This window comes from Ictalurus furcatus, chromosome 11 (genome assembly GCF_023375685.1).
Source record: "Ictalurus furcatus strain D&B chromosome 11, Billie_1.0, whole genome shotgun sequence".
Taxonomy (NCBI): Eukaryota; Metazoa; Chordata; class Actinopteri; order Siluriformes; family Ictaluridae; genus Ictalurus; species Ictalurus furcatus.
This window is the reverse complement of record NC_071265.1, coordinates 17,756,719-17,784,035: the sequence shown is the minus strand read 5'-3', so window position 1 is coordinate 17,784,035 and position 27,317 is coordinate 17,756,719. Positions and strand designations below refer to the sequence as shown.

Here is a 27,317-nt window from a genome sequence, read left to right as displayed (position 1 = left end):
TTTACTTTGAAAGACACCACCGTGTAACCGGAAATTGATTATTTGAAGTCATTTTACTACCGAGAACAGACTAGAAATTTTGGGGGGGGGGTCTCGCTCGAGGAAAGAAAGACACTTCTAGGGAAGTTCTACGTGAACACGATTTAATAACTAATTCAGTGTATTTTAACAATGTGGCACAATTGGTTATAACTGCACAGCGGAATAACGTCAAACGGTTGGTTCAGTGGAGTCATCTGCTCTTGCTCGCTGTCAGCTCGTATTAAACTAGATAGAGATTGGAGCCGGAACTCTCTCGACCCTGTTGTTTCGGCGCTGAAACAAGAGAAATAGCCGTTGAGTGAAGTTGAAGCAGTACACGGTGTAGTAATGGGAGCGCACAGGAGTGAGGGACGCAGAGAGTGGCTTCAGCAGGACGCTGGTGAGCAGCAGCAGGTTCAGTCCATGGTGAGTCACCCCCCGGGGGGATTTCTCTCTTTCACTCTTTCTTTCGCTCTCTCTCTCTCTGCGTCTCTCTGCATTATTTTACTAAGTCTTTTAACGGTTATTGAGCCATTAAACCACCATTCTACGTGTGAAAGGATTCGCTCACAGTTTGGTTCCATCCAAAGCTGCATACTGTTTAGTGCGCTAGTTTTAGTATAGTATTGAACTAGTTAAGCCTAACGCGTACTAGTTAGTATGGAAGTACGCCGTTTTAAGCGGTGTTTAACAGTAGTGTGTGTGTGTGTGTGTGTGTGTGTGTGTGTGTGTCACTTCCTGTACAGTGAGTCAAACTGGGCTGAATCACACTGCTGTTTTTTGCCTCAAGCACTTCATAAGCTCTTCTTCCACAAACTTTATATTCATGTACAGCAGTGCTTCTCAAAGTGGGGAGGCATATCTATTCTGGGTTTTATTGAGTTATTGATTTATTTATTGTTTTTTTTAGGTACAGTAGTGGAAATCACAATCCACCGTTATCAAACTACAGGGTGTCCCAAATGTGTCTCCATACATAGGGGAAATTCCATCCATCTTCTATACCGCTTTATCCTTTTCAAGGTCATGGGGAACCTGGAGACTATCCCAGGGAGCATGGGGCACAAGGCGGGTACACCCTGGACACGGTGCCAATCCATCGCAGGGCACATAGGGGAAATTAACACTTTATTTATTTATTTTTAGCAAAAAGTCTGTGTCTCTCTGTCTGTCTGTTTGTCTCTCTCTCTGTCCATCTGTCTCTCTTTCTCTCTCTCTGTCTTTCTGTCTATCTCTGTCTCTGTCTGTCTGTCTATCTGTCTCTCTCTCTGTCTCTCTCTCTCTCTCTCTCTCTCTCTCTCTCTATATATATATATATATATATATGTGTATATATATATATATGTATATACATGTGTGTGTGTGTGTGTGTATATATATATATATATATATATATATATATATATATATATATATAATATATATATGTGTATGTATGTGTGTGTGTGTGTGTGTGTGTGTGTGTGTGTATAAAATATTTTTTTTCAAATAGTCTTTAAGAATGCCTTTGATGAAGGAGGAATATATATCATTCTCATGGCTGGATCGGGAAGCTGTCGGAAGGTTGTGTTGGACTTTAACAGGAAACGTGGCGAGCACCTCACACACGACACTCTAGTGAAAACTTATTAGCAAATTCCAAAAGACTGGAAGCGTCACGGACCAACCGAGAAATGGATGACTATGAACATGATGAACATGCATTGATGAAGGCACAGCTGACGTGGTGCTATACCCTATGTATCGACACTTTTGGGACATCCCATAAATAAATAAATATGCCTATAAGTAATTTTGGACCATATGTCTTCTCTCAGGGGAAAGTTCAGAAATGGAAATGGACAAAATATTATAGTATGCGTTTAAGTAGAATTTGTGAAATTATCTGTATTAGGAGGTGTGTGGAATTTATGTTACAGTTAAAGCGGTTTCTGGCTACAAAAAGTTTAAATCCCATTAGCTGTAAAGAATCTGATAAGTGGCATCTTTTGCCACTTGTAATTTATTACAAGCTTTTCCAACTCGGTTTCTGTGCAGTCCTTTGTTGTCTTTGGTCACCGATTTGTCTGCATGTCTTTTCTTTGACATTTGCTAACATTTTTTTCCCCCTTGTACACTAGAACCCTTGGAACATCATGATCAAGCACAGACAGGTTCAGCGCAGGGGTAGACGCTCACAGATGGCCATAAGGTAACTCTGAATGTACTTATTTTAGTCCATAGGTTGCTATGTCTTCCAGATACTTTAAGGCGTCTTGACGTCTAGCTATAAACTGCACAAAGGCATGATGTCTGGTATTTGTGCCTAATGCTTAGTCAGTCAGTACGTTTACATGGACAACAATAATCCAATATTAAGACGATACTCTGATTAAGAAACTAGCATGTAAACAGCGATTTTTTTTTATTACCTTAATCCGATTAAAGTCATACTCGAAGTAAACACAAATCGAATTAAGACATGTGGAGTATTCTTGTTTTAGTCGCATTATCGAGGTGTATTATAGACATGTACACACCTTAATCACACTATTAACATCGTGTGAGAGTTTTCACCACATTTTGCGACAGGACACGTTCACACACGGCAGTGCTCAACCGTTACAACCAAAGAGAGCACGGCTGTGTCCCAAACCACGTACTTACCTACTATATAGTAGGAAGTGAGATACATGTATCTCAGTAAGTACGCGGTTTGAGACGCAGCCCACGGCTTCGAGCAGTCGTCTATTTGCACGTACAACATGACAAATAATTAACTGCACTTGAAGCGTTCGTAAAAAAATTAAATAAAAACACCCGAAAGTGTATACGGTACCATAACGAAGACAAACTGTATGTTGATACGTGAAATTCTGGAGGGATGTCGGACGGCGTGGCGCGGTGACGTAATGACGTGTGCTGTTAATCGATCGATGTTTATAACATGTAAAACAGGAACATGAAAGGAGTATTCTAAAAGAAACTCACGTAAACACCTTAATCAGAATATTGTCTTATTCAGAATAAGGTCAATAATTCGATTACTGCTGTCCATGTAAATGTAGTCACCGTCAGTAATCCATCTCTGTGTGGCTGCTAGTTATACAGATCCCGTCATTTCCATGGACCTCTTGAGAACCGTGCTGCAGCCCAGCTTCAACGATGACATTTTGGCAGTCTTTAAAAAATATATGAAGGTAAGTGAGGTAAGTCTGCATCACGATGAAGAAATCCAGTTGTGATGGTAGTGATTATTGACTGTACTTTCTTTGCACAGTTTTTTGAGAAGGCAGCAAGCAATGTGAAGGAGAATGTAGGGGAGGATGTACAGACGGATCAGCTCATCAAAGAGGCGTGCCGAAACTGCTTGGAGCATGTAAGTAAGATACACGTATACAAACTATGTTTGAAATGTAAGAAGAAGGCGTATTCGTTGAGCATGTGAAAATCTTTCTTACATCTAGGCCAAACAGCTCTTTCCTGATGCAGAGAAAACTGCTCAAAGACCTCTTTTTGATCCCTCTATAAAGGTAAGGATCAGTCAGTTGTGTCTGAATATGTGTGTGGTGGTCTGGGAAAACCCTTCATGTGGTCAAATGTAGGCATTTTCTACTAAATAGAATAGAATAGTTCTGTGAACTGCATGGTTTCCTGAACTGAAGTGCTTCCCTTTTCTATCTCTAGCAGAAGGAAAGTTGTTTCATTTAAAAGAGAAAATGGAGTCAATTAAATATTCCGTTGAGGTTTCACTGAAAGATGCCCCACCTCTACATGTACAGCCTAATAGACTTATGGAAAAACAGCATTTCTGCCAAATTTGAAAGAATTGTAAGCTTACAATGGGAAATCAGTCCCTGCAGGATTATGAACGCAAAATTAAGCAAATATTCTGAGGAACTAACAATTTTTCAAAATGACAACAGATTTTCCACAGATTTGGGCCAAGACGCGTCATGTGATGTCATCACAACACACATTCAGCCAAAGCCCTCTTCTGTTCACGTGTGTCAAACATGAGTACAACTAAAAGGTCTTCTTTACCAACAGACATCACTGTGAAAGACTGTGCAATTACAATTTCACCAATCTAAGTAGTTTTCTGCAACAAAAAAAAACAACAAACAAACGCAAACTCCAAGCTGCATCGCAAATTTTGGAAAAAAAAGCTGCAGGAAAAATTACGCATTTTTGGCTGCAACAATCAGAAAAAAAGGGACTTTGATGATCAGTATCATCCACGTTAGCATCTGCCTCATCGCCTGAGGTAAAAGTCACTCGCAGCATTTAAACATCAGCCTCATTTGAAATCATGCTAAGATCGGTGGAGAAATTATCCCTAATTAATTCCATTTCTTTTTATTAGGTCATTTAAACATTTTACAAACTTTGTCTGTCATCTGCACAGTGTGTGTAAGCATTCGTCTCTGTGCGAGGGCATTACGGACATTTTGATATCCGGTATCTGGTCACAAATTTAAATTAATTAGGCTTGTGTCCATTTTGCTGTGGCGTGTGACTGTCCACTAACTTGTCATGAGAAAAGGAGAGTTGGCTAGCGAGCATTTCGACATCTTTAGGCAACCTGACTGCATTTACTGTTGTGTTTATTAAACTGGCTTGTAATAACACTGATTTTTACAGCCAAGACGAGGTTAGAACATGACTGCTTTGTTATTTTGGAACTCACTTTTGGTCAAAATCTGAAGTTTTCCAGAATTCAGCCACAGTGACATCCGACAGGTTTTTGCAGTCCTCTCTTCATATAATTATCTTTTTTTCGACAGAATATGTTGGTGTGTTTATATACCACTCTGTGATTGTCAAGTGTAATGATAGTATAATAATAACATGAATTTGTTTGTTGTTATGTCTAAACTTGGAATTTAAACCTCCAAGTTCTTTGGTCCAGTATCACTAAAAGTTTTCATTCTGCAGCGCTCACGGCAGATGGATGATGATTCCAGCCAAAGAGGAAGCCCAGTCCCTAAAAAGGTAAATGAATAACTTATTAATAATTATTATTATTGTGTAGGTCCCCACTTAAAATATATATACATCTATAAAAAAAAGCTGTTACACAAAAAGGCATATGTAATTGTTGTTGTTCCTTCCTGTTCCAATAACTTTGCATTGTGAAATCAGGACCTACAGTGGCTCTAAAGTCACACCCCTGTTAAAATGGCAGGTTTTTGTGGTGTAAAAAATTAAACCAAGATAAATCATGCCAGAACCTTTTGAAATTTTAGCCTATTAATTGAAGTGAAAGACAATAAGAATCATTTTATGGGAAAAAAAGTGGAAAAATAAAAAATACACAATAACCTGGTTGTACACCCCTAAACTAATACTTAGTTTAAGCACCTTTAGATTTTATCACAGCATTTAATCTTTTTGAGTAAGAGTCAGTCAGTTTGGCACATCTTGATTTAGTAGTATTTTGCCATTATTCCTTGCAAAAGCATTCTAAACGCTGTGAATTTTGCTGGGTATCTCCTGTGCACAGCCCTCTTCAGGTCACCCCACAGATTTTTGATTGGATTTAGGTCTGGACTCTGGCTGGGCCATTCCAAAACCTTAAGCCTGTTTTGGTTAAGCCATTCCTTTGTTGATCTGGAGGTTTGTTTTGGGTTGTTATGTTATGTTCCTCTTCAGCTTAAGTGTTTTAGCAGAAGCCTTTTTTTGCAGGTTTTGCACCAAAATTGGAGCTATTTATTATTCCCGCCACCCTGATTAAAGCCCCAGTTCCAGCTGAAGAAAAACAGCCCAAAGTATGATGATGCCACCACCAGGCTTCCCCGTGGGGACGGTGGTCTTTTGTTGATGTGCTGTGTATTTTGTGCCAAACATATCTTTTGGTATTCTGGCCAAAAATTAATCTTTGGTCTCATCAGACCATAACACATTATTCCACATGGTTTTGGGAGATTGGATATATTATTTATACATTTTTTGGTTAAAAAAAGGCTTCTGTCTTGCCACCCTACCCCATAGCCCAGAGATATGAAGAATTCTGGATATTTTAATGTTGCTGTAGGCCTCTTGGCAGCCTCCCTGGCCAGTTTTTTCCTGGTCTTCTCATCAATTTTAGAGGGAGGTCCTGTTTTTAGTAGTGTCACTGTCATGCATTATTTTATCCATTTGTTGATTATTGTATTTACAGTGTTCCATGGTATATCCAATGCCCTGGAATTGTGTGTGTGTGTGTGTGTGTGCGCGTGTGTGTGTGTGTGTGTGTGTGTGTATATATATAATATATATATATATATATATAATATATATATATATATATATATATATAAATAATATACACACACACAGTATCTCACAAAAGTGAGTACACCCCTCACATTTTTGCAACTATTTGATTATATCTTTTCATGTGACAACACTGAAGAAATGACACTTTGCTACAATGTAAAGTAGTGAGTGTACAGCTTGTGTAACAGTGTAAATTTGCTGTCCACTCAATAACTCAACACACAGCCATTAATATCTAAACCGCTGGCAACAAAAGTGAGTACATCCCTAAGTGAAAATGTCCAAATTGGGCCCAATTAGTCATTTTCCCTCCCCGGTGTCATGTGACTTGTTAGTGTTACAAGGTCTCAGGTGTGAATGGGGAGCAGGTGTGTTAAATTTGGTGTCATCGCTCTCACACTCCCTCATCCTGGTCACTGGAAGTTCAACATGGCACCTCATGGCAAAGAACTCTGAGAATCTGAAAAAAAGAACTGTTGCTCTACATAAAGATGGCCTAGGCCATAAGAAGATTGCCAAGACCCTGACACTGAGCTGCACAAGAAGGCCGCAAACAGTTTGCTGAAGACAAGCAGACTAAGGACATGAATTACTGGAACCATGTCCTGTGGTCTGATGAGACCAAGATAAACGTATTTGGTTCAGATGGTGTCAAGCGTGTGTGGCGGCAACCAGGTGAGGAGTTCAAAGACAAGTGTGTCTTGCCTACAGTCATACATGGTGGTGGGAGTGTCATGGTCTGGGGCTGCATGAGTGCTGCCGGCACTGGGGAGCTACAGTTCATTGAGGGAACCACGAATGCCAACATGTACTGTGACATACTGAAGCAGAGACTGGGCTGCAGGGCAGTATTCCAGCATGACCCCAAACACACCTCCAAGATGACCACTGCCTTGCTAAAGAAGCTGAGGGTGAAGGTGATGGACTGGCCAAGCATGTCTCCAGACCTAAACCCTATTGAGCATCCGTGGGGCATCCTCAAACGGATGGTGGAGGAGCACAAGGTTTCTAACATCCACCAGCTCCGTGATGTCATCAGGGAGGAGTGGAAGAGGACTCCAGTGGCAACCTGTGAAGCTCTGGTGAACTCTATGCCCAAGAGTTCAGGCAGTGCTGGAAAATAATGGTGGCCACACAAAATATTGACACTTTGGGAACAATTTGGACATTTTCACTTAGGGGTGTACTCACTTTTGTTGCCAGCAGTTTAGACATTAATGGCTGTGTGTTGAGTTATTTTGAGGGGACAGCAGTAATCTAATTATTGACCTTAATCTGAGTAAGATAATAATGTGATTAAGGTGTTTACATGAATCGCTTTTATAATACTCCTGTCATGTTCCCGTTTTACATGTTTTAGAACATAATTAGATTAACAGCCCGCGTCATTACGTCACCGCGCCACGCCGTCCGAGGTCCCTCCAGAATTTCACGTATCAACATACAGTTCGTCTTCGTTATGGTACCGTATACAGTTTTGGGTGTTTTTATTTATTTTTTTTACGAACGCTTTAAGTGCAGTTAATTATTTGTCATGCTATACGTGCTAATAGACAACTGCTTGAAGCGGTGGGTGTGTCCCAAATCGCGTAGTTACTGTCTATATAGTAGCCGAGATACATGTATTTTTCCCCACTACAGGCCTATAGTAGGAAAGTATGCGATTTGGGACACAGCCGAACTCTCTTGTTTGCCGTAAAACGTAAAACTGCCGTGTGTGATTGTGTCCTGTCGCAAAATGCGGTGAAAACTCCCACACGACGTTCATAATGTGATTAAGGTGTTTACATGTCACTACTACACGTCCATAATGCGACTAAAACAGGAGTACTCCACCTGTCTTAATTAGATTATTGCTTACTTCGATTATGACCTTAATTAGATTGAGGTAAGTAAAAATTGCTGTTTACATGGTAGTTTCGTAATTAGAGTATGGTCTTAATCGGATTAAGAGTGGATTATTGTTGTCCATGTAAACGCAGCTACTGTTACACAAGCTGTACACTCACTACTTTACATTGTAGCAAAGTGTCATTTCTTCAGTGTTGTCACATGAAAAGATATAATCAAATATTTACAAAAATGTGAGGGGTGTACTCACTTTTGTAAGATACTGTAGAGATATATACACGTGTGTGTGTATGTATGTATGTATGTATGTATGTATATGTGTATGTGTGTGTATATATATATATATATATATATATATATATATATATATATATATATATATATATATATATATATAAAATATGTGTGTAAAATTTTTATTTATTTTATTATTTTTCTCCTCCTCCTCCCGATTGATATTTTTCAACAATGAGATCCTGTACCTGCCTTGTACACTCGTTGTGGCCCAGGGCTTTTCCAGTTGGATGTTACCAAGAAGATGTCAGGAAAATTCTATAGGAACAGCTGGACTTCATTTGGGGTTAATCAGTCATTTTAATTGATGGCAGGTGTATACTAATTAGTATTTAACATGAGTTTGAATGTAATTGGTTATTCTGAACCCTACCACATTCCCAATTATAAAAGGGTGTGTACACTTGTGCAACCAGGTTATTGTACACCCCCCCCCCCCATGATTCTTATTGGTTTTTACTTAATAAAAAATAGGTTAATTTAAAGTGAATAGGTATAAAGTTTCTGACATGATTTATCTTGTTTTTATTTTATTTTTTTACATCACAAAAACCTGCCATTTTAACAGGGGTGTGTAGACTTTTTACAGTGAGGGGAAAAAAGTATTTGATCCCCTGCTGATTTTGTACGTTTGCCCACTGACAAAGAAATGATCAGTCTGTAATTTTAATGGTAGATTTTTTTGAACAGTGAGAGACAGAATAACAAAAAAATCCAGAAAAACGCATGTCAAAAATGTTATAAATTGATTTGCATTTTAATGAGTGAAATAAGTATTTGACCCCCTCTCAGTCAGAAAGATTTCTGGCTCCCAGGTGTCTTTTATACAGGTAACAAGCTGAGATTAGGAGCACACTCTTAAAGGGAGTGCTCCTAATCTCAGCTTGTTACCTGTATAAAAGACAGCTGTCCACAGAAGTAATCAATCAATCGGATTCCAAACTCTCCACCATGGCCAAGACCAAAGAGCCCTCCAAGGATGTCAGGGACAAGATTTTAGACCTACACAAGTCTGGAATGGGCTACAAGACCATTGCCAAGCACCTTGGTGAGAAGGTGACAACAGTTGGTGCGATTATTTGCAAATGGAAGAAACACAAAAGAATTGTCAGTCTCCCTCGGCCTGGGGCTCCATGCAAGATCTCACCTCGTGGAGTTGCAATGATCATGAGAACAGTGAGGAATCAGCCCAGAACTACACGGGAGGATCTTGTCAATGATCTCAAGGCAGCTGGGACCATAGTCACCAAGAAAACAATTGGTAACACACTACGCCGTGAAGGACTGAAATCCTGCAGCGCCCGCAAGGTCCCCCTGCTCAAGAAAGCACATATACATGCCCGTCTGAAGTTTGCCAGTGAACATCTGAATGATTCAGAGGACAGCTGGGTGAAAGTGTTGTGGTCAGATGAGACCAAAATGGAGCTCTTTGCCATCCCCTCAACTCGCCGTGTTTGGAGGAGGAGGCATGCTGCCTATGACCCCAAGAACACCATCCCCACCGTCAAACATGGAGGTGGAAACATTATGCTTTGGGGGTGTTTTTCTGCTAAGGGGACAGGACAACTTCACCGAATCAAAGGGACGATGGACGGGGCCATGTACCGTCAAATCTTGGGTGAGAACCTCCTTCCCTCAGCCAGGGCATTGAAAATGGGTCGTGGATGGGTATTCCAGTATGACAGTGACCCAAAACACACGGCCAAGGCAACAAAGGAGTGGCTCAAGAAGAAGCACATTAAGGTCCTGGAGTGGCCTAGCCAGTCTCCAGACCTTAATTCCATAGAAAATCTGTGGAGGGAGCTGATGGTTCGAGTTGCCAAACGTCAGCCTCGAAACCTTAATGACTTGGAGAAGATCTGCAAAGAGGAGTAGGACAAAATCCCTCCTGAGATGTGTGCAAACCTGGTGGCCAACTACAAGAAACGTCTGACCTCTGTGATTGCCAACAAGGGTTTTGCCACCAAGTACTAAGTCATGTTTTGCAGAGGGGTCAAATACATATTTCCCTCATTAAAATGCAAATCAATTTATAACATTTTTGACGTGTTTTTCTGATTTTTTTTGTTGTTATTCTGTCTCTCACTGTTCAAATAAATTTACCATTAAAATTATAGACTAATCATTTCTTTGTCAGTGGGCAAACGTACAAAATCAGCAGGGGATCAAATACTTTTTTCCCTCACTGTATATCCACTGTTGGCTAATTGTTTTCAGAAGATCTCTGATCACACAAAAAAAACCTCTGATATTTTTGTTCCCATCACATTGCCGAAAATTTGCTTAGTATTTTTATTTTTGTTTGAATATTTACTGACACCTTTTTGGTGATCTTTTGTTTAGAGGAAAGGACGTCCCCCTCTGCCCACTCTACCTTATGACAGAACTATACCATACAGTGCTCCGTAAGTATTGTACATGATGTTAAGGACGGTAAAAAAGTATGTTGAGTTGTTTTTTTTTTATCTCAGAAATGTTACTTTATTTTCTGTAGGATGAAGCCTAAAATAACTGAGCCCATAAAACGAGAAGGACCAAAGGTAAAATGATGGTATTACCCTTTAAACTACATAGCTGTAGGCTGTGTATTATCATACAATTGACGCCTTTTAAATTTGGGCTTCACTTTTGCAGTGGGATCCTGCCCGGCTGAATGAAAAAAGCACTTTTGTTTTAGGATCCAGGGCGAACAAGTAAGTTTGTTTACTGAAAATCCTCATGACTGAACGCATGTATTTTTTAAAAATAGTTATATATATGCCTTATGTATGTATGTATCTATCTATCTATCTATCTATGTATCTATCTATCTATCTATCTAACTAACTAACTAAAACGTTGTCTATGTATGGCACAGGCAACTGTGACCAGGATTCCAAGAGATCATAAATGTGTTGTGGGAAAAGTGGATTACACTTGGGCAGCTGTGGCACAGGTGGTAGAGCAGGTTGTCCACTAATCATAGGGTTGGTGGTTCAATTCCCGGCCCACGTGCCGAAGTGTTGTTGGGCAAGACGCTGAACCCCAAGTTACTCCTGATGGCATGCGTGACAGCTCTGCTGTAATTGGTGTCTGAGTGAGTGAATGAGAAACAATGTGCCTTTGAGAACCACTAAGGGTAAAAAGCACTATATAAGTGCAGGCCACTTACTCTACATGACACTAACCAGTTGTGGATGTCCAGTATGTGAGTGTGTGAGATTCCTCCAAGAGTGTTGAAACTGTGAAACTGAATTCAGACAAACAGCCGAAAAGACAACAACAACGACAAAAAAGAAAGATCAGGCCTTGGCGTAAATGGGATTTTTCTGTCTATAATATACTTGGACAATTCAGCTTTAAAAACAAATTTCACCATTTAAAGGGTTTTCACAGTCCACCACACATTACTTGTTCACTGTAATGGGATTCCATGGATCATGTGTATAATTCACTGTTTTGGTTGGCTGCATGGCAAATAAAACGAATACTAATTTTAATTTCAGGGCCTTGGGGATGGGAGGCACCAGGGGAAGGATCTATATTAAACATGCAGACCTCTTCAAGGTATTGTGACTGGCTGTGTTCTCAGTGAGTGTTATCGCTTCTGCATTGTTAATAAAAAAAAAAAGAATTTTAAATGCTGAAAGCGTGTCTGTGTTTCAGTATGCTGCTGATGCTCAGGATAAGCAATGGCTTGCAGAGAGGCAGCACATGAGAGCCACAGGTGGAAAGATGGTAAGAATCTGTGTGCACATACTGTATGTAAAGTTAAATGTGATAATAATTAATTAATTAATGGACTTAATGTTTTTAGGCATATCTGCTTATTGAAGAGGACATCCAAGACCTTGCCCTAAGTGAAGAATACAAGTAAGTTAATACTAATAAACCCTTTACAGGGTCCCTGCCTTTATTTATTTATTTTCTTAAAGTAATAATTGTTTCTCTACTTGTATGATCCCACAAATCCAAACAATATCCACCGTTAAGTAATACAAGTGACATAATTGAGCATTTAAAGGCAATTATTGGTACTCATCATAAACATTTGTAAAAATTAATATCTAAAAAGAACACCACCATGTGACTCAGCATGAGCAACAGTTCAAGAACATACAGTTACATTTATATAGTGGGGGGATCTCCTCAACCACCTCTAGTGTGCATCATCCACCTGGATGATGCGAAAGCAGCCACCGTGTGCCAGAATGCCCACCAAATACCAGCTATTAGTGGAGAGGAGAATGTGATGTATCCCATTCAGTGATGGGGGGATTATTAGGGAGCCATGATAGAGAAGGGACAATGGGGTAATTTCTCCAGGACAATGGGGTTATATCCCTACTCTTTTATAAGTGTCCTGGGATTTTTAATGACCACAGAGTCAGGACCTCGGTTTAACAGTGCTGTCATTAGGACCCACATAGACCACCGGTTGAACACCCCCCTGCTGGCCTCACTAATATCACTTCAAGCAGCGACCTCAGTTTTCCCCAGGAGGTCTCCCATCCAGGTACTGGCCAGGTTCAACCCTGCTTAGCTTCAGTAGGAACCAGGTGAAAACTGCAGGGAGATATGACTCTGGCGCGTTGCAGCTGTCGTATGAGGGGGAGAGCCGGCTGGTGGGTGGGAATTGGCCGAGACTAAATTATAAATGAGAAAATTAAAGGCATGTGTCAACGCTTCAAGCAAGGCATCATCCCAATCAATGTTTAGATGTACTTTTTATATGATATTACTTCAGCTTTCACATGTCACTCATCAGCACCTTGTTGTGAGCACTGAAATCAGTAATTACTCTGTCCGTTATTCCTACATGACAAATAATAAGTGGGATGGGAGCTCCTCATGATTAGCTTATCATATTTTCACATTTCTACCACTAGGGGTTTCTGCATACACATGGTCAGGTGTGTGCTTAAATATATGCACATCCTCACACAAGATGAACTTGTTCAATCACATTCGATGTGTAGAAACACATGTATGTACGGTTTACGCACAATATAATGCGTACACACAGTTGAAAATAACACCCCAGGTTTTGGGCCAAAATATGCTAGTACTTAGCGGATTTAACAAGAAATCCCCTGAACCACCAGCCACAAAACACTGATACATCGCCGTGTTTTACAGCAGGTACCAGGTGCTTTTCTTATTGGTCTCACTGCCAACTGTAGTTCTCATGGTGCTTGGTGAAGGTCAAGTGGCTGCATTTTGTGAGCTTATTGTTAAGAAAGTGGTCTGTTCTAGTTTTTTTTGAAACGTAAGAACCGCAAGAAACAGCTAAACTGTGCAGTGGGCTCTTTTTTCTTTTTTTTCCTCTTTCTTCTTCCTCTCCTTCACCATCCACACTACATGGAGAGACAGTGTGCCCCAGCATCCAATTCCTGGCAAATTTTCAACTGATCTAAACGTGTGAAACTTTTTGTTATGGTCCTAAATGTGCTTAATGGTGTTTTTTTTACTGCTTTATATATGACCCGATTTGTACAGGTCGACAGCTGTCTGTCTCTTTATTTGTTGAAGATTCTTTGTCTTCTCCATGGTAATAATTGATGATTAAGGGATTTTACATGCATGCATATTTATACTCCAGAGAAACAGGACATGGCTGAAAATTTAAAATAGAGTTCCTGGGGACTCGAGACCCCTATGTGCATGGGATTAGTGTCTACCTGTAAAGTTTGTAATAAATTTTTTGTTTACACATCTCCTCCGTGATAAAACTCTTGCGTCTGGGTTGCAAATAAATTAAAATTGGACGAGCGAGACTGAGATTTCTCACATCCTACACATCCGGATGTTTAAGTCACACAGTCATATGCTGTTTTATATGCTTTAACATTAGTGCTTTGAATGTAGAGAACATTATTTGATCAATTATTGAGGATTCTGTTTGCTTGCTGATTTATTTGGCAGCATCTAACCATCTCAAGTTAATTAAGAAATTACAACTGCTCATCCCTTTGTTTCTAGAAAAGTCGCAGGATATTGTGTAATGTGTTAAAATGAAGTGCTTTTATGCCTTCTGTATAAGTTGACCTTTGATTAGCCCCAATTTTGATAACAGCCCCTTTGATTAGCCCATAGCATGAAGGTTTTGCAATTCAGAAATTGTTTATATTGGATATGCATGCTATGCAACTAAACATAGTGAGGATCAGTGGTAAAAAAATAAAAATAAAATAAAATTTCCTTATGACGAAAAGCAGCATCTGCCTGCAAAATAAGAAGTGTCTATCTGGACTAGACTAAAATTATCTGACCCCACCATAGTTGGTCAAAAAAGGAGGAAGGAACATTGCTGACATGATCTATCTGGATGACGGTAAAATCACCGGCAGTAGCACCTGCAAATGATTGAATTACCCCAGGTGTAAGTCTAATCTGGTTAAAATAGGGTTTTGCACATTTTCCTCAGTGTGCCATGAAAACCTCTACAGTGTTGCAAGACATTTTGCTTTATGACGTTTGCCGTTTTGACAAGAAGGAAGATGCTATTAATTGATTGATTAAGCATCATAACAATGATTGATATGAATCGAAACATTATTTTATCTAGTTAAATTAACTAATGAATATTTGTCCCTCTCTTAAATCCCTAGAGACTGCCCTGAATTGAGGATGGATGAATTGAAGCCCTTCGTGGTGCCTGTTTGGATGGTAGAGAAGATGCAGAAGACGATGGAAGCTCAGAGATCTGAGAAGGATTAAAGAATTGGGAGCTTGGCACCATAAACTATTTTTAGGGTACAAATGCTGATCCAAGATCAGCTCACTGTCTTCTATAATATAACTTGCTTTTAAATAGCTATATTCCTTGATAAATGGATGGGAAACTGATTCCATATCCGCAGTCTTACTCTGATCCATACGATTCCTAAAAGCCGTAGTTAGAATTGACCCTTTCAGAAGCAGACTTAAGGGACCAGGCCGTGCACACGTTCCGATAATGAAAAGAAGCTTAGTCTCATTTCCATTATTTTAACTTGTGTGAATCTTTTTGTTTCTTATTACACAATAGACCCTGACCTTACAATCAAGCTTAGCAATTTTCTCTTTGTGTGCACCCACATGCTGGAAAAGTGTGAACAGTTAGGGTTTAACAACTCAGTATTATTAAAGATGATATCAGACAGAATCTTTTTTTTTTTTTCACATTAATCACAAAAGTAGCTTTAAATATCTGTGTATATATGTATTTTCTTACATGGGTTTTGTATGAAAAGATGTCTGCATACATATGCACTCACTGATATTGTGTCGGAGTAGTTTTTCCCGCTTTATCTTTATCATCTAGAAATACTTTCGGATAAGCTGTGACAGGTTCTGCAGGATATCAGAGAATGTCTGTTGTTGTTTTCATGTACACAAATGTCATGTACACAAAAATGGAATTTATTTTGCATACTCTTACCTATCTTTTTTTTTCTTTTAGTTACATTAAACCTCCTTTTTTAAAAGGGTAAGGAAACTTTTCTTTTGCAGATATAGCTGTATTGTAGTATAGTCATAATAAGTACCACATGTGACTGATGTGTACTGTTTATAGTGGAGAAATAAGAACAGGATGTGACGTGCCTAGTTTTAGATACATGTTTTACAATGAAAATGGAGAAAATGTAACTTATTTTGAAAACAAAACAATAATTCAGTTCGTTTTGTGGTGCGAAATAAAGTCGTTCTATTCTGTGGAAATTGTTTTCCCCCTTTCTTAAACTTAGCATTTTATCATATGTAAGCAACGCGTTTCCGTCTGTTCTGCTGCATGGTCATCGACGGTTATAGACACGCCCATGTGAACGCGTCGTCCAATCAGTTTGTACGCTTTGAAACGTGCGTCATTTCAGGTTTGTTAAGACCTGCCCGGTTTGTTTGGTAAGCTCGGCTGTGATTGGTGGACGCCGCGGATGGGGGTGGGGAAACGGTTTTGAGTAAGTAAGTTTAAACGGGGGGGCGGGATATGATTTTTAAAATCTGGCTGTGAACTCCTACAGTACTGTTGGAGAGAGAGAGAAAGGACTGCATAGACCTGGTAATGTATGCTTTATAATTAACTTCGATGTTACATTTTAGTCAACCGCAAAATACATGCTCTATTAAATACAACATAAACCTGCATTCGGGGAGGTTTTTATTTGAATTAGACTGGCTTTGTTTTTAACCTTGTAGCTGGATTGTCCTAGACCTTAATGTTAGCCAAATTAGCTCCCACTACCACACCTGCCTTATTATTAACCAGATACTCATGACACACTGCTTTAATACGCTAATGTATTTTTTAACAATTCATATTACATATTAATAAGCGTTCGCTCTAAGTATTGTTTGTATTTGGAGTTTCGGATATGGTGGTTGTGTTGTCGCTGCTCAGCTAAATGCTAGCTAACGTTAAAGGTTTTATTGCAGGTCTTAATGACGCTGCTAGCAAGCCGGTATGAGCTTAAAAATTTTCCCGATTCACTCATTAATTCATCTCTTTTCCCCATGAATGTCTCTTAAACACGACCAAGAAGTAAATCGAAAGCCCATGTAACAACAATAAAATGTCTGCTAGGGTTCAGCAGTTAGGCAAGTGAAGCTTTCTGAAATGTTAGATGAATAATAGAGCAGGCGAGGTAACACTTGCCCGTGTTCTCTCAACACAAAAGCAGTTTGTGGAGGAACAAACAACAAAAAATAAACATTTTCTCTTATTGAGCGTGTTTGTACGAGCTACCATCAGCGTTCATGTGTTTCTAAAACTGAAGCTAAGCTAATGTATCCGCAGAGCTGTGGGCTTTACCAGTTGAATAACTGCAGGTTGTCCTTGTGGTTTGTTTAGACTGTAAGCGATGGCCTCTCAGAACCTGGATCCTGCTGCAGCTTCCTCTACAGCCGCGTTAAAAGGAAACGAAACGGCCGGAAGTGTGTCGAAGGGCTCCGTTAGTAAAAGGTGTGTGAGTAAGTGCCGAGGAGCTGCATTCACGCTGGGGATAAACAGCACGCTCAGTGCTCAACTTTTACTTACAGACATGGGCGTAACCACGCATTCTTTGGGTGGGGGGTGTCCCCCCCCAGTGTTGTGGGAATACCAATCCCCCCCAATATACAGTACAAAATATTTTCTGTGTGTCCCCATTTAATGAACCTTGCCAAATGATCTGTCTTTTCTTCATCTATTCTATTTATTTGTGTCTATTCCTTTTTAATATATTTCTGTTTGTTAAGGGAAATAGGTGTATGCCCCCCCTCCAATTGTACACTTGGTTGCGCCCATACTCAATGCAAGATCGTTGATATACTTTAGCGTCTCAGTCAGAAAGAAATGGAGACAGCAGTCAAGTGTAGAAAAGTGCAGCAGAACATACGAGCTTTCTTTCAGACAGTAAGTAACTAGATATGTAAATAGTAGGTAACCTTAGCTTAGTATAGAAGGCATCATACCATGGCTTGGTTTGTTCTTAGGAACGTCAATTAACTTTTGAAATTTGCACACCCACGAAGTAGGCTAGGCTAACATCAGTTCCAGTTTTTGAGCATTAACGTTATATTCATTTGCATATCCTCCCGTCGAGTTCGTTGGACCCCTTCGATGTCCATACCATGGTTACGACCTTGCTTACAAAACACTACATTATTACTCCCGGGGACAGTCCCCTTCTCACTCCTGGAGCTGCGAGGGTGTCCTCTGGGTTCTCTGGTTTCCTCCGACCTCCCAAAAACATGTCGAAGTGGATTGGTTATACTAAATTGCGCCTAGGTGTGTGGGTATGTGTCGATCAGCTCTGTAGGTCGTGAATCGGTATGTTGTGTACATGAGTTCTGACACTGGTAAGGACCCTGGCTGTCGACACACTGGGACACGGAGAACTCAATTTCCAGCGACATGATCACGCTGTAAAAACGTCACCAAAAATGACAGACTTAAAAATATTTGCGTTTTACATGTCATAAGTTTGTTAGCTTACTCGAGATCATAGACTAGCTAGTGGATTTTTTTTATCGTTAAAAAGCTTTTTAGAGCCGTTAAACTCAAACAAACCGTATATATAGAACAAACCGTATATATAGAACGCCAACTAAAGTTAAAAATTGCTAATGTAAGTAATCATTTGAGAGCTACAATAATAATTAAAGCTGCAAGCAGCGATGAAAGGGCCCTCGCACCCGGATGCACGTTGGGTCTGCTCTGCCAGGGGCAGAGTGAGGAGTGTATCATAATGTAATGTTATAGTCATAGCGCCACCTGCTGGCAAACATGTAATTTCCTGTTGCCAGCAGCTGGCGCTATGACTATAACTGATTATTGGCATGTAGCTGTCTTCAGGCCAGAATTAGTATAAAACTTACATGTTGGGAGTGTGTCACAATGTAAAATGTATAATTTCCTGTTGTCAGAAGGTGGCGCTATGACTATTACTGAATCTTGGCATGTAGATGTCTTCAGGCCGGGACCTTTATCAAACGCGTGAAGTTTTGGAGGAGATTGGACATTCTCTGTTTGAGTTTTAACAACTTCCTTATTTGTGGCGAAACTTAGAAATTTGTGAGAGCCCCACGACGTGCAGTGAAACCTCAAAAACTTTGCAATTTAGCATTGGCAATTCCTTTAGAGGAGACTGAACAAATGTGATGCCGATCTGATGAAAGCTCTAGGAGGAGTACGTTAAAGTACGGGGACTGGAAATGGCAAATAACAGAGCAAAAATTTAAGAGAAAAATCTAAATGGCTGACTTCCTGTTGAGTTTAGGATATGGGTTCAAGAGACCTTTTCGTACGTATTGGCATCTTGCATATGTTTACTGTATTTCGTACATGTAGGTGAAACGTAGCGCGAGGTGCACATCTGTGAAATTTTGTAGGTAGCGCTATCGAGCCATTTTGCCACACCTAAGTTAAATGACCAAATAAACGTATCATTTTGCCATACTTTAATAAGTGTGCCAAATATCCTGAGTTTTCGAGCATTCCAATGGTGTCAAATGTGCATTTAAAATGTAGGGGGGCACTATGGAGCCTATGAGGCACAACTATGATAAAATGCAACATCACATCAGTTAATGTCGTAAGACAAATGCATATGCAAAGTTTCGTGGATTTTCAGCCATGTTAAGTCTCTCAAAACACAGCGGGAAGCTTTGAAAATCCAATATTTCATCCAACATGGCTGACTTCCTGTTGGGTGGAGTCAGATAGAACCATGTGAACTGTGTCACACTTGATGAGAGCAATGACTATGGTAAATCTCCTGCACATCGGAGCAACTTCATCCTGACCATTGCCTGCATTCAGGGGTGCTATAGAGCTCCTCGAACATGCCCATGCCCTACGTAACTATTCAATTTTCACCGGTTCTGACTCGTCTGCCAAGTTTCGTGAGTTTTCGGGTATGTTTAGGCCCTTAAAATCACTGGAATGCATGGAAAAAAAATAATAATAATAAACACCGGAAAAACAATAGGGCCCTGCAAAAAGCTGCTTAGGTTTGTAAGGGTCCCCTTTGTCCAAAAAGTCGCTAAATTTGTTGTTAGGTCCTTTTTTTCTTTTCTTTTTTTTTTCTTTAAAAAAGAAAAAGTCGCTAAAGGGGTCTGAAAAGTGGCTAAGTTGGTAAAGCTGGTCTTCACTGACAGCTAGATAAAAGGAAGGCTAAGCTCTGCCTCTCCCCAGCAAAAAGAAAATACAGAGAGAGAGGGAACATGGGGTTTTTCATTCATACACACTATTTGAAAAGCAGTAAAATACACCGAGGACCCAAACGATGCCCTGTCTGTGGTTTTTGTTTTTTTTTACCCTATTTTTTTTTTCTTGTTGAAAACAATTTGTGCGCCCCCTGATCCCTCCACCCGCCCCTCCAGGCTTTGGGGGTTTCCTCTAGGTACTCCGGGTTCCTCCCCCAGTCCAATGGCATGTGCTGTAGGCGGATCAGCATTTCCAAATTGTCCGTGGTGTTTGATAGCGTGTGTGATTGTGCCCTGTGATGTGTTGGGACCCGGTCCAGGGTGTTCCCCGCCATGTGTTCAGAGTTCCCTGCGATAGGCTCCAGGCTCCTTGTGTAGGAAAAGCATTACAGAACATAGCCGGGTGGATGGAATATCCACATTAAAGTAATATTGATTAAGTAACAGAGCATTTGATAATTTGTCACTCCTGTCCAGGAGAGAATAACAGCACTGAGTCTCTTCCTACAATGACTGACAAGGTTGGAGATACTTGGATTATGTACAGTAGTTGGATCTTTGTCCACTCTTCCACGCAGAGAATTTTTAATTACTTTATATGCTTGGGTTTGTGCTTGTGGACCAGGCTCTTCAATTGAAAACATTAATTTGTTTCTTTAATAATATGTTGATTTTGAAATCATGTTTGACTCCTCATCTTGGTGAAGCCGTTTATGGCCGGGTCAGAACCTCCTGGCAACCAGGATTTGGAGTGCAATATCCTGGTACTTAGGAGAAGTAACGATTCTTCACATGAACCAGCAGACACAGTCATCAAAGAATATACCGATTATACTTTGACATCTGGGATAATGCGTGGTTATTTAAGCATTAAAAGACAATGTAAACAATTTTATGACTGTTTAAAGGGATTTTTTTTATTTTAGTCTTTTGTTATTAGGTACTGAATTTATGCAAAGTCCTGAATGCTGTTCTTGTCTTCCACTCTTCCCAGGCTTCAGCAAGAGCTGATGACACTCATGGTGAGTCCTCCAAATGCTTTGTTACTCTTCACGCTGCATTGACGCTAATTAAGAAATTATTAATTTGCCACCAAATGTTTGATGTATTGCAGATGTCAGGAGACAAGGGAATTTCAGCATTCCCAGAGTCTGACAATCTCTTCAAATGGGTTGGCACAATAGATGGCGCTCAAGGAACAGTAAGTTGTTGTTTTTTTTTGTTTGTTTGTTTGTTTTTTTAACTCTCTCATTGTCATTGCGAATGTATTAGCTATGGCATATATCCCAAGTCCAGTATATTATATTAATTAGCTGGTTAAATGCAGTTTTGCTTGCAGAATTTCTTCTTGCCTAAAGTTCAAACCATAACTGTCTTTGTTTTCCCTGTTGAGGTGTATGAAGGTTTGCGGTATAAGCTTTCATTGGAGTTTCCTAGTGGATACCCATACAATGCTCCTCGGGTGAAATTCATCACTCCTTGCTTTCATCCAAATGTTGATGAGAACGGGTTTATTTGCTTAGACATTTTGAAAGAGAAATGGTCTGCTCTCTATGATGTTCGGTCCATTCTGCTGTCCATTCAGAGTTTACTTGGAGGTAATGTTTCTAAAACTTGAGAGCTACAAATGTGTCTTTTTTTTTTTTCTTTATTATATATATTTATTGTTGGTAGTAGAAACAGTGTATCTGATGACTGTAGCTGCGTTTACATGGACAACAATAATCCACTCTTAATCAGATTAAGACCATACTCTAATTAAGAAGCTACCATGTAAACAGCAATTTTTACTTACCTTAATCTAATTAAGGTCATAATCAAGGTAAGCAATAATCGAATTAAGACAGGTGGAGTACTCCTGTTTTAAGCGCATTATGGACGTGTATTACAGACACGTAAACACCTTAATCACATTATGAACGTCGTGTGGGAGTTTTCACTGCATTTTGCGACAGGACACGATCACACACGGCAGTTTTACGGTAAACAAGAGAGTTCGGACGCATCCCAAATCGCATACTTTCCTACTATAGGCCTGTAGTGGGGAAAAATACATGCATCTCGGCTACTATATAGACGGTAAGTACGCGATTTGGGACACACCCACGGCTTCAAGCAGTTGTCTGTACGGTTCCAAGCAGTTGTGTATTAGCACGTATAACATGACAAATAATTAACTGCACTTAAAGCGTTCGTAAAAAAAAAAAATTTATAAAAACACCAAAAACTGTATACGGTACCATAACAAAGACGAACTGTATGTTGATACGTGAAATTCTGGAGGGACGTCGGATGGCATGGCGCAGTGACGTAATGACGCGGGCTGTTAATCTAATTATGTTCTAAAACATGTAAAACGGGAACATGACAGGAGTATTCTAAAAGCGACTCATGTAAACACCTTAATCACATTATTATCTTAATCAGAGTAAGGTCAATAATTAGATTAATGCTGTCCATGTAAACGTAGTCATTGTCTGACCCCCACCACATTTTTTTTTCTTTTTTTTTTTTAAAGAACCCAACAACGATAGCCCTTTGAACTCTGCAGCTGCAGAATTATGGGATAACCAGGAAGGTAAGTAGTTATGACATGCAGACCAAACCATTTTGCCTTTTCGTGTAGTAAAGTTATTTGTATGTACTATTTCATGAGTGGAAGTCAGTACTTTTTGTTCTTATTCCAGCCTTCAAAGCACATCTGCACACAACCTACAAGAACTGACCGACAAAATTGGGCATGTCTGCCTCTTCTCTTTTATCTCACTGTGTGACCTCATTTCTTTGCGCAGCGACTATGTAAATTTAAATGCCGAGTCTGTTTCTGTACAATATTTGTATGTTGAATAAACCTGTCACAATAAAATGCCATTCAGTAGTTGGACTTTATTTATTCAGTTAATTCCATTAGAGCCGTGTATATACCAGTGTTAAGACATAAATAATTTCTACTGTGTTCTAGTCTGAAGCAGTAGTTCTCAAAAAGGTTGTGACTCCTGAATTTTTTTTGTTTGTTTGTTTTTTTTTTACTACATGTTAACATGATGAAAATCACAACCTGTTATTAGCAAAGTGATTTGTACTTATTATTGAGGTGGGTTTTTTGCTTGTTTACTTGATTTGAATGGGATTAGTCCAAACCTCAATAACTCAAAAACAAGCAAAACAATAATATTAATGTGAACCTAATATATTCTGGAAAGTTCAGGAATTGAAATCTCTCTAATATTGTTCCAGTTTAAATAATATTCATGAAATAAATGTTTACTGTAGGGGTCTGTGGAAGATTATTTTTATTTTTATTTTTTTTCAGAAAAAGGTGTCCCTGGCTACAAAATGTTTGAGAACCTCTGCATTTACACTGATTGTTAAAACCAGATATCCCTGAAGGTTTTGCAACACATCTACGTTTTGAGACCAGTTAGAAGAAATTCAGTATATTACAGTCCCCCCCCCCCCCCCCTTCATTTTAAGCATAATATGATCCATGGTGTGTTCCGTTTTATAGACCTATTTTGTTTAGTAGCACTTGCAGATAGGGGGCAGTATTGTCTGAAAATGACCCTATGCCACTGCACAGTATATGTACAGTATGAAAGATTGATAGTTGCCAGATGGATCGTGATTAATCTGGATTTTGTTGCTAAAACCAAGACATGCCAAATTACATGGGGACCGAAGACTGATTTGTCACTAGCTACATTGTCCAAAATAGGTCTAGTTGAGCAAACAGAATATGCATCCTAGTCTACAGTTGGAATGACTGCAGCAGCCTGATTTTCCATCCTGCGACACCACTTCCACCTCCATCATCTCCTCCAAGGTGTCATCATCATCAGCTTCCTGTGTCCCCTCAGCCCAGGCTTTCTGCATTGGCTCCACTGACCACAGTGGCACGTTTACCCTCTGCAGCATTTCCTGGAGCAGGGCCTCAATCTCCAGCACGTGGCCTTTCAGGTCAGGCTTCTCCCTGCACTCCATCACCACCCAAGGGCTCTGCACCATGGCAGCACGACCTGCCACCTCAGTGCCTCCTCCAGAGGCACCTGTGTTAACCAGGGCATGTTTGTCCTTCTGCACAGCAATGGGAAAGAGCTCCTGGAGTGCAGTGACTCTCTTGAGCTCATGCTGGAAGTTCTCCAAAGCGCACAGGAGCAGCACCCAGCTGCGCTCGACCTGCACGCGGTCATTCTGGCCTTCCTCTGTCTCAACCAGCAGCTCCAGCAGCCTCCGGTGCAGCCCTGGAACATCAGCATGATAAAGAAAAGGCAAACTATTCTCATCATTCTTTCTTTGATATTTAATCAACTTTTGCCTTTTAAATCAGTAGACCTCGATCAGAGTTATGGACTTCGACCTGGAAAGTTTACACATGTGTTTAGCCAATGTAGCCTGAGATACCAATGGCATGTTGATTTTCTCAGTAGAAAACTGGTGTCAAATGTATTAGTTTGGACTTATCACAGAGATGAAGTTTTCTTGTCCATGCAATTATTATTATTTTGACTCCTACATCTATACCAATAATGATGTAGCTTTGCTGAATTATTCAGTCCCTCCAGGATTTTGTGATCGCAGAAATGAATGCGAACTCAACTGCAGTATTCGGAGGAGCTTGCAATTTTTGAAAATTACCCCAGATTTTCCGCAAAAGTGGGCCAAGATGCATCATGTGATGTCATCACAACCCGCATTCAACCAAAGCCCTTTTCTATTTGCGTATCGAACATGAGTACAGCTAAAAGGTCTCATTTGCCAACAAACATAACTGTGAAAGACAATTTTGTGCAATTTTGCCAATTCAAGTAGTTTTCCACAAAAAAAGCACAAAAATGAGAAAAAAGCCACAGCAAAATCGAGCATTTTTGGCACAAAAAAACCTCCGCGTAAGCCTGTATAGACTGATTATTAAAGCTCTGTGTAAATTTTCTTTAAGTCTGCAGATAATTGATCTTGTTCAATTTAATGTAAATGGAAGCTTATGCGCTTCTGTAAAATAGTCATTTTAATATATACATATACAGTATATTATAAAGTAGGGGTCATGCATTTCAGCACAGTTTGCTGATTCACATAATCAAAGACTGATTTAACTCATGAGTTAATAAACATGGCTCTGGGACTGGAATTGATGTTATGTGCCATTATTCCTATATAATAATGTACAATTTTTTCCCCCTATAGGGACCTGGTTGAAAATATCAAGAAAAGGAGAATATTCATGAGAATACTGTGATTTGATGGAGCTCCATCATCTTCGTTGTTAAAAAGACATACACTATGAAATTGAATTACTTTCACTGTTAAGTACATTGGAGACTTGTGTACAGTGTGTTTGTGTGTTTTGTTTATTAGCTAAAATCAGCGTAATAATCTTAGCATAGCACTGTGTTTGCAAGCAGGTATTTCTATCCACTTTGTATTTCTGTTTGATGTATTGGGAGAAAAGCCTTGTATAGTGGCTCTGCTCTCCTACCTGTACATATTTTATGCGCCTGTCCCCTGGTTTCCTCCAGCTCGTCTCTCAGAAGGCTTCCGTCTGTGTTACTCCCTAAGCAGGTGGCCATTTGCTGGAAGCAGGCGGTGAGTTTGATGAAGGCGGCCTGCGCCTGCTCACACTCATTCACAAGCCTCTTCCTGGCTTGGATCTCTCCCACCGACCTCCGCCACCGATTCATGCTCCGCCGACCACAACTGGTTAAAGTTTTAGCACATCTGGAACTGGGTTCTCGGGCACAGCGTCAGCCTGATCGTCTTCCAAAAATAACTTTGGGTGAAGAATCTTTCCATAATGTGCACGCTCCCAGCTTAAGAAGACTTAGAGCTAATTATGATATCTCTTTCCACTGAAGTGTATTCCTGTATTACGTTATTGTTAAATAACCTTCTTTCTATATTTGAACAAATTGTATTATACACATTATAAATTGTCTTGTGGCTCCCAATACTTTTGGCATAGATTGTACAAGTTCAGTCCAATATTTATTCCTTCAGCTACTGAAATAAACTAAGATCTTTCAACGTAAAGATCACATTTCTTTAGGATATTGGTTTGCAAATATAATTAGATACATTCAACAATTAATGAGTGAGCTATTCTTATACCAAATCACATAAATATGATATACTACCAGTAAGAAATCAATATAAACATGAGTTTTAGTGTTTTGTGTAAGATTATTTAAGTTCCATTAAATTATAATCTAATATCATTGATAAGTGAACCAGTGTAGTTGTAGGCTTTAATTTTTTATATTAAAATATATTAATTAATTAATTAAAATCTAACCATTACCTTAGTCTCAGTCAGGATGCCATAATTTCTTTTCATCCTCACCATTGTGTTGACAGTCTCACATCTCAGCTTGGCTACATCTGAGCTGACTGATGGTAAATACTCTGTCATCACCCAGCACTCCACTTCCTTTCCGATGGCTTCATGGAAGCTGTTGGCCTTCGGGGAGACTTTCTTCAATTAGGCCCGAGCAGTGCAGCTGATGCTCTCCATACCAAACGACTGCAAACGTCACACATCTGAGGGAGACCTCATCTTAAAATAAACACCTAATCATGGAAAGAGGAGTAGTCTTCATATTGAATGAGGTTAAATCCATGTTTGGCTTCCTTTGTTCCTGTGTTTTGTATGTGTGCTTTAGGTGCAGTTAATTGCCATCCGGGAAAATGGCGTGGGACTGCAAGGGATCCTTTGATGACCCCCCTGTGGCTCTTCAGGCTTGTTTGAACGCAGTGTGTAGATGAGGAGGGCCCTTGACGCTCACACTATCCCGCAGGTGTAGTATCCTCAGCAACCTCACTCATATTAGCTCATTCAGTTAGCAAAACATCAGAGCTGCAATAAGCAATTTCTTAAAATGAAGCACTCCTATTCACACATGCGCCATTATTATTTTTGCTTTTTCGGTTGCCAAAATCTTTTAATTATTTTGATTTGATGACTGCCATTATCAACCCCACACGACCTACAGTATGCTTTCACTTAATGTTTCCGTCATTCTCAATTTATACACTTGTACTCGAAATTTACATACCTATTTACATTTTTAAAAAACTGCAGAATCTGCAAAATGTTAATAATAAAAAAATGAGGGATTATAAAATTTTAAAAATTTTTTCTTTTCTATTTCACATACCAGATGTTTACATATAGTCCATAATAACTGAATTTATACAAATGAACCAGTTCAAAAGTTTATGTACCCTTGAATGTTTGTACTGTGCATTTTTACCTGGATGATCCACGACTG

The 27,317-nt window shown here is 39.6% G+C and overlaps 3 protein-coding genes across 3 annotated transcripts; 2 read left to right on the top strand and 1 right to left on the bottom strand.

Moving 5' to 3' along the window:
* Window positions 1–59: 59 nt before the first annotated feature.
* LOC128614477 (deoxynucleotidyltransferase terminal-interacting protein 1) lies at window positions 60–16,083 on the top strand. Its single transcript, XM_053635780.1, has 13 exons — window positions 60–447; window positions 2,142–2,212; window positions 3,104–3,200; window positions 3,281–3,379; window positions 3,468–3,533; window positions 4,939–4,995; window positions 10,750–10,811; window positions 10,901–10,946; window positions 11,041–11,099; window positions 11,892–11,952; window positions 12,052–12,123; window positions 12,203–12,258; window positions 14,997–16,083. The coding sequence occupies exons 1-13, from the start codon at window positions 370–372 to the stop codon at window positions 15,103–15,105; spliced, it is 933 nt and encodes a 310-aa protein (XP_053491755.1). The 5' UTR covers window positions 60–369; the 3' UTR covers window positions 15,106–16,083.
* Window positions 16,084–16,346: 263 nt separating this feature from the next.
* ube2c (ubiquitin-conjugating enzyme E2C) lies at window positions 16,347–22,923 on the top strand. Its single transcript, XM_053635782.1, has 7 exons — window positions 16,347–16,426; window positions 17,216–17,326; window positions 21,047–21,074; window positions 21,167–21,253; window positions 21,446–21,650; window positions 22,571–22,630; window positions 22,740–22,923. Exons 2-7 carry the CDS (start codon window positions 17,226–17,228, stop codon window positions 22,775–22,777), a joined length of 519 nt encoding a protein of 172 aa, XP_053491757.1. The 5' UTR covers window positions 16,347–16,426; window positions 17,216–17,225; the 3' UTR covers window positions 22,778–22,923.
* An 846-nt stretch (window positions 22,924–23,769) lies between these two features.
* On the bottom strand, window positions 23,770–25,731 carry zgc:109913 (regulator of G-protein signaling 9-binding protein). The gene is made up of 2 exons (XM_053635783.1): window positions 25,529–25,731; window positions 23,770–24,293 (listed from the first exon to the last, which is right to left on the bottom strand). Exons 1-2 carry the CDS (start codon window positions 25,728–25,730, stop codon window positions 23,770–23,772), a joined length of 726 nt encoding a protein of 241 aa, XP_053491758.1. The 5' UTR covers window position 25,731.
* Window positions 25,732–27,317: the final 1,586 nt, after the last annotated feature.

What these genes read in the sequence shown, in the direction of transcription:
- ube2c (XM_053635782.1), top strand. Translation starts at nt 17,226, where the DNA reads ATGGCCTCTCAGAACCTGGATCCTGCTGCAGCTTCCTCTACAGCCGCG. An exon ending in AAGGGCTCCGTTAGTAAAAG is followed by an intron (nt 17,327 to 21,046) that starts GTGTGTGAGTAA and finishes CACTCTTCCCAG; the next exon opens with GCTTCAGCAAGAGCTGATGA. An exon ending in CATTCAGAGTTTACTTGGAG is followed by an intron (nt 21,651 to 22,570) that starts GTAATGTTTCTA and finishes TTTTTTTTAAAG; the next exon opens with AACCCAACAACGATAGCCCT.
- zgc:109913 (XM_053635783.1), bottom strand. Translation starts at nt 25,730, where the DNA reads ATGAATCGGTGGCGGAGGTCGGTGGGAGAGATCCAAGCCAGGAAGAGG. An exon ending in GGCGCATAAAATATGTACAG is followed by an intron (nt 24,294 to 25,528) that starts GTAGGAGAGCAG and finishes CTGATGTTCCAG; the next exon opens with GGCTGCACCGGAGGCTGCTG.
- LOC128614477 (XM_053635780.1), top strand. Translation starts at nt 370, where the DNA reads ATGGGAGCGCACAGGAGTGAGGGACGCAGAGAGTGGCTTCAGCAGGAC. An exon ending in GAAGCCCAGTCCCTAAAAAG is followed by an intron (nt 4,996 to 10,749) that starts GTAAATGAATAA and finishes TCTTTTGTTTAG; the next exon opens with AGGAAAGGACGTCCCCCTCT. An exon ending in TAAAACGAGAAGGACCAAAG is followed by an intron (nt 10,947 to 11,040) that starts GTAAAATGATGG and finishes TCACTTTTGCAG; the next exon opens with TGGGATCCTGCCCGGCTGAA.